A 12,066-nucleotide genomic window follows, 5' to 3' on the forward strand; every position below is an offset into this window, starting at 1 on the left:
CCATTAATAATATACATATTTAAATTGATTTACTCTCATGAAAAAATTTACGGAATATGTCCAATGCTTGCTTATTGTCAATAATGTCTATGCGAAGGGGCTGCCCTGTCAAAGTGGGTCCCACGAAAGCTTTGTACCTGATACGTGCCCTCAGATTAGATCAAATTGTAAGTTATGCAGCGATGGTTGTACACTGCGTTTCACTGTATTAACAGTTGTACAATTAATGGCGATTCATGAAATATCAATAGCTGTAAATGACGAAGGGCTTACACATCACGCACAGAAAGAACAGATTATTTGTTGATTACAAATAAATAGAAACAACAGCTCTCGAGTATCAATCAGCCTTCAGATCTCAGTGTAATTGTCTTTTTTTTTTTTTTGGTTTGATTTGGTTCGATCTGATCTCTTTCTCCTGCTGTCCTGTCGGATTCATAGCGGAATTGAGGTATGTGATTTTCGAGATCCAAATTCTAGATTTTCAATTCCATATGATTATGATGACGTTGAATTATTATTTTTTTATGTGTAAACGTAGTGTAATCACATATGAGGTAATTCATTCACCTGAACCGATGGTCGGAGTTTTGCAGTTAATGGGATTTCGTTTGTCTCAAATGATTTCGTTGACATCTGATGGGCTATTTGTTCATATTAATGTGTTGTTGTGGATTGTTTTTTTTTATTATTGTAGTTATTTTTTTTAGGATTATAGTTATTTTTTTGAGGTTTCAAATAATTGGAACCTCACTGCAACTGAATTTCAGTGCTTCATGTTGCTTTCTGTTGACTTTGGTATGGAATTTTGTTGATAGATTCAATATGGGGGAGTCACAGAACAACGTTGACTTGGAGGAGGGAACTCTGGAAATTGGAATGGGTATGTTCTCATTTAAACTTTTTTTTTGGAAAAAAATAGTTTTTGAATTGCATTCTAATTCTGTTTTTCTTTTTGGTGTGGTCTGGAGGTGTGCGAGCGTCATCACTGTGCAATAGATGTGATGTCTCAACCATTCCTGTTTCCTATTATGATGTTATCGTTTATGGATGCCTTGCACAACTGTTGTCACTATGAAATTTAGGCTGTCATTAATAGTTGGAATGCATGTGAAAACTCTCTAAGATATGGCCCAATGTTTTTAGTGCTCTGCACACGTCATAGCAAATGACAATAATGACAGTTGCCACTATATAAAGTTTTTGTTGTACTTGAGAATTGAGATTATAAGATGTACTTTCAGGGATAGAGTTAGTCTTTTCTTTATTTTGTGTTGCTGGTGGCCATCTCAAATGGTTATAATGCAGTTGTCACGATGAGACCTTTTCATACCTTCAAACACTATTCCTGCATAAGATTCGAAGTGATCAAATGTTCTTACTTTCTAAAAAAAATTTCACGGTAGATGTGTATATGATAAGAGCATATTCATTAATGCTCTTTAGGTATTTGCAGAATACAGGACTGTGTCAGGCGTTGCTGGACCTCTGGTTATTCTTGACAAAGTCAAGGTCAGTGTTGTATACCTAGTCATTTACTCCTTGTATCGCTCTTCATTTACATATTCTTCTGTCAATATTATTTGTATAGATTTGAAAACAAGATCTCATAAATGTGTCTATGAAACTCTTCAGGGACCCAAGTACCAAGAGATTGTTAATATTCGCCTAGGAGATGGAACAACCCGACGTGGGCAAGTTTTGGAAGTTGATGGGGAAAAGGCTGTTGTTCAGGTGATCACTTCAAAATTTATTTCTATTTTGTCTTTTGATTGGTTTAATATTTTTCCTGCGAATTTGTTGCGAGATCTATTTTCATCTTGCTGACCTTTGAATATCCCAATCCCAACATATTCGAATAAACCACAGAGTCATTGTGTATCTAGTAATTATTCTATGTCATAATGCTAGGATTTTTTTTCTTTCCTGCAATTCTTAGGATTCTAGTAACATTTTTTCGAGCCTTCTTGAGGTGTGCTTTTTGTTGACTGGTTAGAGTTGTGAATGTTACACGATCTCTCTTGATTTCAGTAAGTTCAATACGCTGTCGATGTTTTAAATGTGAAGAATGCAACATTGAGAGAAGTGTTTCTGATCCTGTTTTTTATCAGGTCTTTGAAGGAACATCCGGAATCGATAACAAATACACAACTGTGCAGTTCACAGGGGAGGTAAACTAATTTTCCCTGGCGATCATTTTCTCCCAAAATCACGTTGTGTTTGATTTCCATGACTGAGGTAGTTTGTACTTGTTGGTCCATGATTTTCATCATTCCTTATATACTCATGTTTCCCCCACAGGCAGAACAACCCAAAAGTAGTATCCTTTTTTCTATTTCATGGATAATGACATCAACAGTTGGTTTGTGAATCTTTGACGGTAATGCCGTGTTAAAACCTGTGACTCGGGTCATGTTTATGGAGCAAACTTTGCACTTGAGGTGTGGCATGCACACACAAAGGCATGTTTTTTCTGTTTATATGCTCACCATCTATTGCCATGTCACACATTGTTGTTACAATGAACACATGCTGACTGTGATCTCTCTATGTGCGTTCCTGATATAGTATTCTGAACTTGGTATATCCCTTCATAGACTGGTTGAATCTGTAGTTAACCAGTTTGAGTATTCCATATGTTGACGCTTGTGTTAGCTACCGGGGTTCAACTTTTGCAGTGATTTATTGTTTTTCGTTGTATATAAGATCCAGGCACCAGATTCATTCCTAGCAGCAACATATCAATATAGACCGATCTGAAATTCATTTAACCAGAAGTTGATCTAGGAATTCTATTGAACGCTAAAAAGTTCAAATCATTTTGCAATGTGTTTTATTATGAGATTGAACTTGCAAATTTATTTTGGTTGAATGGGAATGATTCTCACAGAATATGTTCACTTCTTAGAATCACTAAGTTTTTGTTCTGTTTTGTTTACAATGTCTGTTTTCATAAGAATTCATTTGTGACCTTTTTCCAGGTTCTAAAAACACCTGTCTCATTGGACATGCTTGGCCGTATTTTTAATGGTTCTGGGAAACCCATAGACAATGGGCCTCCTATTCTTCCAGAGGCTTACTTGGATATATCTGGTGAGTGACACTGAACTTTGAAGTTAACTAATTTAATGTATGTTGGTTGCTTGTCCATAAGTATGTTCTTTACCCCGTTTGCTTTAGGGAGTTCTATCAATCCTAGTGAGAGAACCTATCCTGAAGAAATGATACAGACTGGAATTTCAACTATTGATGTCATGAACTCAATTGCCCGAGGGCAGAAAATCCCTCTGTTCTCTGCTGCTGGTCTTCCCCACAACGAAATTGCTGCCCAGATCTGTCGTCAGGCTGGCCTGGTGAAACGGTTGGAGAAATCTGATAATCTTCTCGAGGTATAAGATAATCCCCCCCAATAGCTCATCATCTCTAGAGCAGATATTTATAAACCAAGGGCATCAATAACGCAGTTCACTCTTGTCACCCTTTTTTAAAGAACTCTCTTGTCACCTTTTGAAAGATCTGCATTGTGTGATACTAAATACAAAATCGAAATGTGTAGTACTAAATATGACATTGAGATGCAAAATGATATTGTGGTGAGGGAATATCCTTGCTTTCTTGTTGGGATAGCCTTTATTAGTCATGTGAATGTGCCTGTTATAATTTATTAGTTAAGTGTTCTACTCTAATTTTTTTTACTGCGTGGGTATTTGATTCGTTTCTCTATTTTGTACGTGCTTTCTTACGCTGACATCCCAGTGATCTCTTTTGAGCCAACTTGGTTCTGACCATCTTTTTAGGTTCTGATGATCTAATTTATCATACAGCACGATGGAGAGGACAATTTTGCCATTGTCTTTGCAGCTATGGGAGTCAACATGGAGACTGCACAGTTCTTTAAACGTGATTTTGAGGAAAATGGATCCATGGAGAGGGTGACCCTTTTCCTTAACTTGGTAGTGTTTACTTCCACTTATACTTTTTTTTCGTTAATCTTGATAGCAGCCATGCAGATTTCCTCGTTTTCTTCTGTTTGATATGATCTAATTGCAGGCCAATGACCCTACAATAGAACGCATTATTACTCCTCGTATTGCTCTGACAACTGCAGAATATTTAGCATATGAATGTGGAAAGCATGTCCTGGTCATATTGACAGATATGAGTTCTTATGCTGATGCTCTCCGTGAGGTATCATCAGCAACAAGTCCTGCTTTATTATCTAACAAATTAACAATAGACGAGGATTGTCTCCTGTTCTAGAATCTAGCAATTATTTAAGTATGAAGTATCCCTTATCGTTTCTTTAAACAGTTGGAGTTGGAATTGGAATTGGAATTGGAATTGGAATATGAAGTGCCTTTACGGCTCTTTTTAACAGTTGTTATGTAACGCCTCTACTTTAACTAGTTTATCCTTGCTCCAATTTATTTCATCAGTCAACTTGATTTTCCTGTCTTCAAGCTCTTTAAAAAACTATAGTGTCAACTACTGTTAAATCATTCATAGGTGTCTGCTGCTCGAGAGGAAGTTCCTGGAAGGCGTGGATATCCTGGTTACATGTACACCGATCTTGCAACTATCTATGAGCGAGCTGGGCGTATTGAAGGACGGAAGGGATCCATCACACAGATTCCTATCTTGACTATGCCGAATGATGGTATTATAGTGTTATTTTTATAAATGGGTAGCGACATTAGGCTCAGCTGTTATTGATTTTTTAATTAACCAGATCCTGTTGTTCTTTTTCTGTTTCAATCTGTAGACATCACACATCCAACTCCAGATCTTACTGGTTACATTACCGAAGGGCAGATATATATTGACAGACAACTTCATAATCGGCAGGTAAAGATAGATTGTTGCACCAGTTAGTCTATAAAAGTCATATACAAACGGTGACCCTACCTTCGCAAATTTGTTCACCTTGTAATGTTGTAAAAGTGTGTCGAACAATTTGGTGAATCAAATTATCTCGCTCGGGTGAAATATTTCAATTGCCTGCCTGTAGTCCATATTGGACTTGATGGCGTAATATGTTTGGGATGTTCTTCCTTGATGATGGATATGAATGCATATATTCTGAATTTTTAAACATTTACCTGGTACAAATGATGCGTTACTGAATTGCAGATATACCCTCCAATTAATGTGCTGCCATCCTTGTCCCGTTTGATGAAGGTATATGGAATGCAGATATATGATTTATTTTGGTTTGGTTCATCAGAAAGGAATTATAATTGACATGGTTCGCAATATTAAATGTCACTTCTTATTTCAGAGTGCAATTGGTGAGGGCATGACCCGTAGGGATCACTCCGATGTATCTAACCAGGTAGATGGACTTTTTTCTTAGTGACATCGTTGGGCTCGCCAACTGTTTTTACTTTTTTCGTCACACGTTTTCAACTGTTGATCTCTGTATTTTAATATTCTCAGCTTTACGCAAACTATGCCATTGGAAAGGATGTCCAGGCAATGAAAGCTGTGGTTGGAGAAGAAGCACTTTCCTCGGAAGATCTGGTCAGTTACTTATGCATAACAAATTTGACTTCTAATATTTCATGAATGAAAGAAATGAGATGACCAATGGAACATTAATTGACAGCTATATCTCGAGTTTCTTGATAAATTTGAGAGGAAGTTTGTCGCACAAGGAGCCTATGACACCCGCAACATCTTCCAGTCACTTGATCTGGCTTGGACACTGCTCCGGATCTTCCCCCGGGAGCTTCTTCACCGTATTCCCGCAAAGACTCTCGACCAATACTATAGCAGGGATGCGGCAAACTAGTGAAAAAAGCAGACATGCTTGCTCTTGTACTGGGTCCTCTGTCTGCCTGTGAAATGTTATTTGATGTGCAATTTTTTTTAAAATGCCTTGTATTCCCCTATATCTGGTTTAAAATAAGGGTTGAAATGAGATCTTTGAGGAGCACCACAGAAGCCATAGCTTTCCGGCAACGCAAGACGATGGTATTCTTTAAGTAGATGGTGTAATTCATTTATATTATTGCAGTTACTCTGGAAAAACTGGCGTGTTTGTTGGTATAATTATCGTGTGGCTTCTACGACCTGGTGGCATGCGTTTTGTTTTTCCGCATTGCTGTCGGAATTGTATGTCCCTGGACATTTTCGCTAAGAATGTTCTCTGTATCATTCTCATGTATATGTACGATCTTGAATAATATGCGACACTTTTGTTTCAAGGGGTTACGTCTACAGACGAACTGAATAAGATGACCTTTTTCCCTATTTGAATTCATTCTCGATATTTCAATTTCCAGTCGGAATTATTTTACCCCCCGTTGTTACGTCTTACATTCCCAAATAACATACGCATCTTTTATATGCACTTTCCAACATACAAATGAAACATTTAACGAAAGCTGATGTAACCTCAAAATCAATTGGCTTCAGTGAAATTTGAAGAACAGAATACAACCTCCTTAAAAATGGAGAAAAGAAAAGGGGAAATGAAAAATTAGCAAATTATCACGTGTGTGTCACCCAGCTTTGGAAGGTCTGGCTACAGGTGGTAACACAACCAAATCAAGATTCCCGGGATACGGAGTCCACAATCCTAACCCTCCCCTACTTTCTATCAACTCAGGATGTTTCTTAATCTCAGCTATGGTTTTTGCCCACTCGATTTTAGATGAATGCTCGCGATTGTGAGGATGCAATATAAAGATTGAATTGTATTCACAGTTCGGAAACATGAACAATTTGAACATGCCACCTAACCTATAAACAACGTATCCAAAACTTAGTTGATCTCTTGGCGTTAAGAGGTTGACCTCGTTGAACCATAAGCAACTAAACAGATTATTCAGTGTAGTATGTTCACGTATGATTATGGCTCCTTCGGGGACGTCTGCACAAAGAAATTAGTTTGTTAAACAAAGGAAACAGCGATAGTGGCGGAGTCTAAAGAGGGGTGAAGGGAGAAGGAAATAATTTGTCTGTAAAAATTTTGTAAGAAATTTTTTGAGAGAGCAGTGGGTTTGCCAGCATTCGTGCGGATAGGCCACCATACCAAACCACCGAGAAAACACGGTAAAAGATTATGACTTTGCAGGAAGGACGTAAGGGATTACCGCTGACGACACTTTTTTTGGGACTCCAGGACTCCATGCCTTCGTAACGATAAATTTTCATGTGTAGATCAATCAGAGGACGAGCATATCGCTTCCTCCTTTTGTTGGAATCAGCTTCTTCGTAGATACTTCGATGATGTTTATGTTGGGCAATGGCAAATGTTTGCTTCCCACGCCATAAGTATCTGCAAATGAAAAGGTCAAGCAATTCTTCAATTACAAGGTGGATTTGCTTGATTAGAAACACTCATACCTCTCTAACAGAAGCAATGGGTCAACTACAAGTTCCATTTTACCATCAATCCATATGCTGTAACGTGCTTGAGGAAATAATCTGTGGGTTAATATCTTCGGAACCTTCCCATTTCTTCTGGGTTCATCATATGGCTTATGCTTAAGCAGAATCAAACGCCAGATACCAACCCACTGCCCTCCAGCAGTATCCTCTCTGATTGTTGCATTTTTTTTTATGAAGTCGAGAGACACTTCATCAACCACCATTAGAAAACAAAAAAGACTCTCTGAACGTTTACTAATATTGGATGGCTGGTGAGGCGTATCATAAGCATCAAAGATGCCACTGGCAACAACAAATTTACATTTCTTCACATAGTGGACATCTTTTGAAGCCATTTCCGCACCTCCACCTTGCATAAAACCACAATGCACCTGAAAGTATGATGGATATAAATATCTGATCTATGTTCAAAGCTCAATCATTGTAAAGTTGCCCGGCAACAATAAATACCCTTGCTGTCTTATGTAGCTGCTTATCGGGCACAATGATCGAACAAGGCAACTACAACTTTTAATATAAATTTAGATGACCAATTTTACAATAATATCCATCTCTATGTTTGGTGCATGTGAGAAAGGGTTATTCATTAAAGAATTTGTTTCCGCTTTTGCAAACGAGGCCAGAATCAAATTCGTGAAAGTAGAAAAATAGTACCAAAATCTTTTGAAACTAATTCAAAAAAATATAACTTAAAAAGTATAGCTCTGCATGCAATTAACCTTCATCGTTGGTTTGACTTTGAAGCTCTCCTCTCTCTGTTGCCAAGTCTGATGCCCACCAAAGAGAGGAGATTGGGATCCATTACTCTGAATAATGTCTTCCATCATGTAGGAGAGTTTTTGGACAAATTTTTCAGGTGAATTATCCTTGGGAATAACTATCTTATTTGGGTCATCAGCAACAGGGATTGTACAACCTAATTGTGAATGAGAAGAAACAGGTACAGTATATTAGTGCGTTCAAAGATAAAGAGAAAACACAAAATGGATAAGCAAAATCTCCAGTCTTACGATGAGGTGGTGTCAGGAGTCCCATTGTATGTAGCATGCCAAATACTTTGCTATCTTTGTTACAAAGGGCTGCAAATAGAGGAACTATGTTTTTAAAGAGCGCAAAGTACCATTCAGCAAATGAAAACCATGGTAGCATATTATCTTGGAATTTTTTAGATCAGCATATTGTAGTAAACGAAACCATTTAATGTCAATACATTTTCTTACTTGATGAATGTACTATTCTCATCAAATATAAGAAGCACACTTAAACTCCATAATCTTCACATATATTTAGCGAAAACAAGCTCCTTGAAGCCATCGAATGAAGTAAAAGCATGAACGAAGTTTGACGTAACCAGAGGTGGTTTGTGGGAAGGACGCTCAACACTGAAAAAATTTTCTACATAACTTTATTAAAAATGGTTTTCCCCCCTCAACAAACCCATTAAGTTGCCACCGCTAAATCATTGATCGGCCGCACACCAGCATCCATTAAATATCATTTTCATTTACTTCAGATGGCAACCAAACTCGATGATTTCTCCAGCGGCTATTTTAACTAAATACGTCAGTGCTTTTAAACTTTAACAGGAAATGTTGAAAAGATCAAGAGGTAACGTGCCTGCAAAAAAAGCAACAGAAGACTGGCAAGACCAAACATGAAACAGAAAAACGGTGAGGATTATCATCATCCATATAATACCAGCAGTAAGAACTAATCGAATGAAGCCCCTTTTCCAAATTATCCTCATCGTGCAATCCTGCGGCAATTTCCCACTGTTCAAAGGCACAACTGCAAGAGAAAACAAAAAAATAACAAAAACCCAAATGAAATCCCATTAAATCATAAAATCTCTTTCCAAACCATAAGTATGCCGCATTATTGCAAGGCAGAAGTGTACCTCCTGTATGTTGATGCAGCTGATTTCTTCGGACAGCCCGCGAAACAACCCGCTGAAAATCAATATCCATGAATACGATCAATTCATTACGGTAAGGGTTTTTCCATTACAAGGAAGCGTAAACGAATACGGTGGTAACAATTGAGTAGAATCACAAGATCTGATCCTGAACTCGATTTCTAGTGTTCAAATTCGGTTTTGTTTCTTCAGCACAAATATATACATTCGTACTGGTCTTACCAAGTACAATGATGGCGGAAACTCAACCGGGCTCGGTCAGTCTCGGCCCATTACAGAAGCTATATTGGGCCAACCCAATTTTCCTGATCCATTCATAGCTGGGCTATACATCTTTGGGCTGGCCCAAACCATTTGACACCTCTTCTAGTAGAATAGACCATAGAGTAAGAAGGCCTTCCATTAAAAGAAAAAATGAAAAGGCGCACTTTTTTCTTTTTTTTTTTATTTATTTATATATACACACATCAATGATGGAACATGTGGTCATAGTATTTCACTGCACATTGGATAAACCTCAAAATAATATAATAGTTTGCGGTAACTATATCGGACAAACTTTGTGCGATATGTTTACTCATAAAGATGTTGGTTGAGAACATACGCTTATCATTGTGAGACGTACGTACATTGTGTGAATATATAAAACAGTTCATAAAAATTAAAAATTATCTTCGTCTCATAAAATGATCACCATATAATTCTAGATTAGGCGGGTAATTTGTAATAGAACTTCGAAGAAAGCTTATGGAAAGTCATAAATGTTAATTTTAAGAATTTAGAAAGTTTTACATACAAAATCTACCACACACTACAATTTTTTCGATGCAAGATCAATGCTCCCAACAGAGGAGAAGCCACATGGTTGTTTAAAGTCCGGGTGACCCAATTTTTTTTTTTAAAAAAATGTATATGTAAATTTTGTATAAATTTGGAATTTTATGATATTAGTCCGGATAGATTAATTTAAAATATTAAAAGATTTTAGAGTTTAAAATTTCAGCCCGGGCGGAGCCATATTCTGGCTCCGCCACTGGCTCCCAACATCCTTTTGTCTTTAGCTTATAATAAATATTTGATCAAAATCAAATAGTACCATAAAATTATTATTTTAGAAACCAAAATTATTGGATATTAGGGCACCCACATTGGTTGGTTAATGAGTGTTAATAACACCCATTAATTTTCGCCCACCAATGTGGGCGCAAGAATTAATAATCTTGGCTGACATGGCAGCCAAGAAATTCATCAGAATGAACGGCGTTATTTCGGAATTTGCGACGGTTTTTCGTAAACCATCGCAACTTTGCGACGGTTTTTCGTAAACCGTCGCAAAGTGAAAAGCGTCTGTTTTTTTTAAAAAAAAGTCGCTATTTGTGACGGTTTTTTAACACCCGTCGCTATGTGCGACGGTTTTTGAAAAACCGTCGCTAATTATCACCAACGACTATTTTCAAACGACAAAATTATGCACCAACGGCTATATTCGAAATTACTCACTATATATACTAATCAATTTCTACAAATTCATCCCACAACATTTATCTTTTCATATTTTTAAGCCAAATGGGTGACAATAGTCAGAACTCACAAAATCGACCTCGATTTGTTTCTTCTACACAACATCCACCACAATTTCCAAATTGGCCGTTTGTTTCAAATTTCCAAGGTTATGAAAATCCTTCGAATCATCCAAATTACACCTCCCGAGCTCCGTATCCACCGCCTACACCTGAATATTGGCAAAGTATAGGCAACCCAGATTTCATGCCACCTTATTTTTATGGATTATATAATCCACAATCCACCAATATGCCAATCGAAAACGAGCCGCCAACTCCTACGTTTGTCCCAGAGACTCAGTTGTCCAACCGTGAAACACGAGTTGATCTCGAAAATGTGCAAAATGCTGATGTAGATGTTGAGGGTACGAAGAAGCGAATAATATGGAAAAAGGAGGAAGACGAGCTACTAGCGAGATCGTATGTCACAATGAGTGATGACCCAGTCATCGGCAATGATCAGAAGGGGAATGATTTCTGGAGACGTGTTGCGGACTACTACAATGACAATCGTCCCGCTGGTTCATCTCAGAGAGCTTTAAACGTGATTCGATCTCATTGGCACAATACCGTCCAAAAAAAGGTAAATCGCTTCAACGCAAATTATAATAGTGTTTACAATACTTATCGAAGCGGCCATAGTGATGAAGACATATTGCGGTTTGCATATGAAAAATATCGTGATGAAAATAATGGAGTTGCATTTAATCTGGAGCATGTGTGGAGAATCATGAAAACACGTCCACTGTTCACTCCACAGTCCGATGATCACTTGGTTGGTACAAAGAAAGCGAGAATCTCATAGTCGGGGGCTAGCAACACCTCATCGAACAAAGATGCGAGTATTGATTTAGATATAAATGAAGAAGAGATTCGTCCAATTGGTCAAAAAGCCGCAAAAAGAAAAGGTAAAAACAAAGCAAAATCATCGATGGAGGATTTGACAACCAGATACGACAGTTTGTTCGAAAGTTTTACGAAGTATACAGACATAAAGAAGAACAAATCTGAATGGAAACAAAAAGAACTTGCAATAGAGGAGATGAAAGCAAAAGCGACTTTGAACAAATCTGAAGCTAAAAAGAGCAAATATTTGCTTAAGGAATACGAAATCCTTTCGAAAGACACTTCACAAATGACGCCGGAGCAGCTTATAGTTCATGAACATCTGTGATACCAAATTAGAGAGAAATG

General features: G+C 37.5%; 3 protein-coding genes across 6 annotated transcripts; 2 read left to right on the forward strand and 1 right to left on the reverse strand.

The window, feature by feature from the left end:
* The first annotated feature begins 223 nt into the window (after window positions 1–223).
* On the forward strand, window positions 224–6,252 carry LOC142530774 (V-type proton ATPase subunit B2-like). 2 transcript variants are annotated; one of them, XM_075636594.1, is made up of 15 exons: window positions 224–451; window positions 732–883; window positions 1,457–1,512; window positions 1,636–1,734; window positions 2,112–2,171; window positions 2,982–3,093; window positions 3,181–3,389; window positions 3,825–3,953; window positions 4,051–4,188; window positions 4,507–4,657; window positions 4,763–4,845; window positions 5,131–5,178; window positions 5,279–5,332; window positions 5,437–5,520; window positions 5,606–6,252. In XM_075636594.1, the coding sequence occupies exons 2-15, from the start codon at window positions 826–828 to the stop codon at window positions 5,789–5,791; spliced, it is 1,467 nt and encodes a 488-aa protein (XP_075492709.1). In that variant the 5' UTR covers window positions 224–451; window positions 732–825; the 3' UTR covers window positions 5,792–6,252. The 2 variants fall into 2 exon arrangements, with proteins under 2 accessions (XP_075492709.1, XP_075492708.1); XM_075636593.1 differs by having other exon boundaries at window positions 228–451; window positions 819–883.
* A 76-nt stretch (window positions 6,253–6,328) lies between these two features.
* LOC142531828 (putative hexosyltransferase MUCI70) lies at window positions 6,329–9,487 on the reverse strand. Of its 3 annotated transcripts, none has more exons than XM_075638101.1 (7): window positions 9,293–9,487; window positions 9,094–9,183; window positions 8,406–8,474; window positions 8,115–8,311; window positions 7,351–7,766; window positions 7,098–7,282; window positions 6,329–6,874 (listed from the first exon to the last, which is right to left on the reverse strand). In XM_075638101.1, exons 1-7 carry the CDS (start codon window positions 9,360–9,362, stop codon window positions 6,504–6,506), a joined length of 1,398 nt encoding a protein of 465 aa, XP_075494216.1. In that variant the 5' UTR covers window positions 9,363–9,487; the 3' UTR covers window positions 6,329–6,503. The 3 variants fall into 3 exon arrangements, with proteins under 3 accessions (XP_075494216.1, XP_075494217.1, XP_075494215.1); XM_075638102.1 differs by lacking the exon at window positions 9,293–9,487 and adding an exon at window positions 8,616–9,012 and having other exon boundaries at window positions 9,094–9,182; XM_075638100.1 differs by having other exon boundaries at window positions 6,330–6,874; window positions 9,013–9,183.
* A 1,389-nt stretch (window positions 9,488–10,876) lies between these two features.
* Window positions 10,877–11,677, forward strand: LOC142530701 (uncharacterized). The gene has a single exon (XM_075636516.1). It carries the CDS (start codon window positions 10,877–10,879, stop codon window positions 11,675–11,677), a length of 801 nt encoding a protein of 266 aa, XP_075492631.1.
* The last annotated feature ends 389 nt before the right edge of the window (window positions 11,678–12,066 follow it).

Source organism: Primulina tabacum, chromosome 17, assembly GCF_025594145.1.
Source record: "Primulina tabacum isolate GXHZ01 chromosome 17, ASM2559414v2, whole genome shotgun sequence".
Lineage (NCBI taxonomy): Eukaryota > Viridiplantae > Streptophyta > Magnoliopsida > Lamiales > Gesneriaceae > Primulina > Primulina tabacum.